Here is a 2,388-nt window from a genome sequence, read left to right as displayed (position 1 = left end):
TGAACCTGGACGTCTTCTTTTTTTTCTGTCATTACAACTCTACCAAAATACTTAAAATAAATAAGATCCAAAAAATAAATAACAAAGACTTGAACGTTAAAAGTATTGAACAAGGTTTCATCAATTGATCAACTCATAAAGAAACGTAAAAGCAATACCTTTTCTTTTTTGTTTTTGTTTTTGTTTTTTTTTTTTTTTCTGTTATTTTTTAACATCAGAATCTGAAAAGCGAGTGCCGTGCCGAACTACTGCCACAAGTTCATTGGCTTTTTACCGAATTTCCCAGACGGAAATATATCGGTCACCGTATATCTAGAACAAGGTATCATGCTTTCTCCTTTCCAACAGTACAGTCCATAATCTATGTTCCGGATGAATGCGGCTAACATGCCAAATCCACCATTTCCGGAAATTATGAGAACATCACATCTCGTCAAAATATGGAAATCTAATATTTGCTTCAAAAACCCTTCACGTTCGTCATTCATACCTGACTGGTCGATATGCGTTATTTCTCCAGGTGTGTCTATCATGTTTTCAGGGTATCGCTCTTTAGCAAATATCTTCACATTGTTTGTATCAGATGCTACAAATAAGTCATACTCATTTTTGTCTAAAGTGTCAAATAATTTCCACAAAGCCTGCAGTGGCAGTTGACCTCGTTTTATGTCATTGGGCATGTTAGAATTTCGCCCATGACGGATATGTGCACATGCTATCTTCTTTCGCTTTCGTTGTGTTCGGATAAAATGGTTTAATGCACGATCAGACACGGGTGAAAGTTTAAAGAAAAAATTATACAGATGTTTGTAAATATCAGATTGGTGATACTGTGTAATCCAAGGAATATCATGTCCTATGTTTGGTCTTTTTCTGAAGTCCGCTATAAAATCCCAGTTCATTAAGATAAATATCACATCGTGTTTGAAATACGTGTCGAAATCGTCACCCTGGAACATATATTTAGCTATCTTTTTATGGTTCAAATTCTTGTAGTAGTGGAAAGAACTAGTTCTATGTTGTAGTATAGAAGAATTATACCGCCAGTCAAAGTGTGCTGGCATGATATAATCAGTTAGAAAACACGGCGTGTCGAAGTGAATGAGAAAATGCCGTTTTGTAAGTATAGATATTATATAAGTAGTCATTATCCCTGCTATTCTATCAGACCAGCCACTGCAATGCATTCCCCTGGCCTTGGAACACTCGTATACAATGTATTTTGTTCTTTGTCGGCTATGATTTGCCGTTGCGAAGATTTCGCGGAGGATTCTTTCCCATGTGATATTTTCCGAGCCTTTGGATATAACTCGATTTTCAGATGTTTCATTCAAAATGCCTTCCATCCTTTCCAGCTTGCAATGACATTTTGTAAACGTCAGTATGATAGGGACAATGGCTACCAGGAAAATCAGAAAATAGCACTGAAACAACAAAAATCAATTATGAACACATTTGTAAGATGGACGATGGGAGGAGAGAATCTCCAAAGTAAAGAAATGCAGTAATGTAATCGTTTTGTTTTGTTTTTTTTTTTTTTTAAACTTTCCATGATTACATGTTATTAACGATCATTTCATACCTAAGTATCAACAGAGCTGCAATTTTACTTCTTCATTAATCTTACACGTCTGGCTAGAGGTTAAAAACTTTTTGTTCTCCTATCTGTTCTACCTGTGTTGTTTTCCCAACTGTTTTATCTGTGTTGTTTTCCTACCTGTTTTACCTGTGTTGTTCTCTTATCTTTACCTGTGTTGTTCTCCCACCTGTTTTACCTGTGTTGTTCTTCCGTCTTTTTTACCTGTGTTGTTCTATTACCTGTTTTACCTGTGTTGTTTTCCCATCTGTTTACATGTGTTCCTCTCCTACCTGATTTACCTGTGTTGTTCTCTTATCTGTTTACCTGTGTTGTTATCCTACCTGTTTTACCTGTGTTGTTTTCCCATCTGTTTACATGTGTTCCTCTCCTACCTGATTTACCTGTGTTGTTCTCTTATCTGTTTACCTGTGTTGTTATCCTACCTGTTTTACCTGTGTTGTTCTCCCACCTGTTTTACCTGTGTTGTTCTTCCGTCTTTTTTACCTGTGTTGTTCTGTTACCTGTTTTACCTGTGTTGTTTTCCCATCTGTTTACATGTGTTCCTCTCCTACCTGATTTACCTGTGTTGTTCTCCCACCTGTTTTACCTGTGTTGTTATCCTACCTGTTTTACCTGTGTTGTTCTCCCACCTGTTTTACCAGTGTTGTTCTCCCATCTGTTTACCTGTGTTGTTCTCCCATCTGTTTTACTTGTGTTATTCTCCCACCTGTTTTACCTGTGTTGTTCTCCCACCAGTTTTACCTGTGTTGTTCTATTACCTGTTTTACCTGTGTTCTCCCATCTGTTTT

General features: G+C 36.9%; 1 protein-coding gene across 1 annotated transcript; it reads right to left on the bottom strand.

Annotated features, from left to right (window-relative positions):
* Positions 1–245: 245 nt before the first annotated feature.
* LOC132547112 (uncharacterized) lies at positions 246–1,346 on the bottom strand. The gene has a single exon (XM_060210867.1). It carries the CDS (start codon positions 1,344–1,346, stop codon positions 246–248), a length of 1,101 nt encoding a protein of 366 aa, XP_060066850.1.
* Positions 1,347–2,388: the final 1,042 nt, after the last annotated feature.

This window comes from Ylistrum balloti, unplaced genomic scaffold (assembly GCF_031769215.1).
Source record: "Ylistrum balloti isolate Yb309-2 unplaced genomic scaffold, AGI_CSIRO_Ybal_v1 Utg369934, whole genome shotgun sequence".
Lineage (NCBI taxonomy): Eukaryota > Metazoa > Mollusca > Bivalvia > Pectinida > Pectinidae > Ylistrum > Ylistrum balloti.
Note: the sequence above shows the minus strand (reverse complement) of the source record. Positions and strands in the feature narration are given on the sequence as shown.

Excerpts from the sequence above, each read along its gene's own strand:
- LOC132547112 (XM_060210867.1), bottom strand. The coding sequence starts at position 1,346 with ATGGAAGGCATTTTGAATGAAACATCTGAAAATCGAGTTATATCCAAA.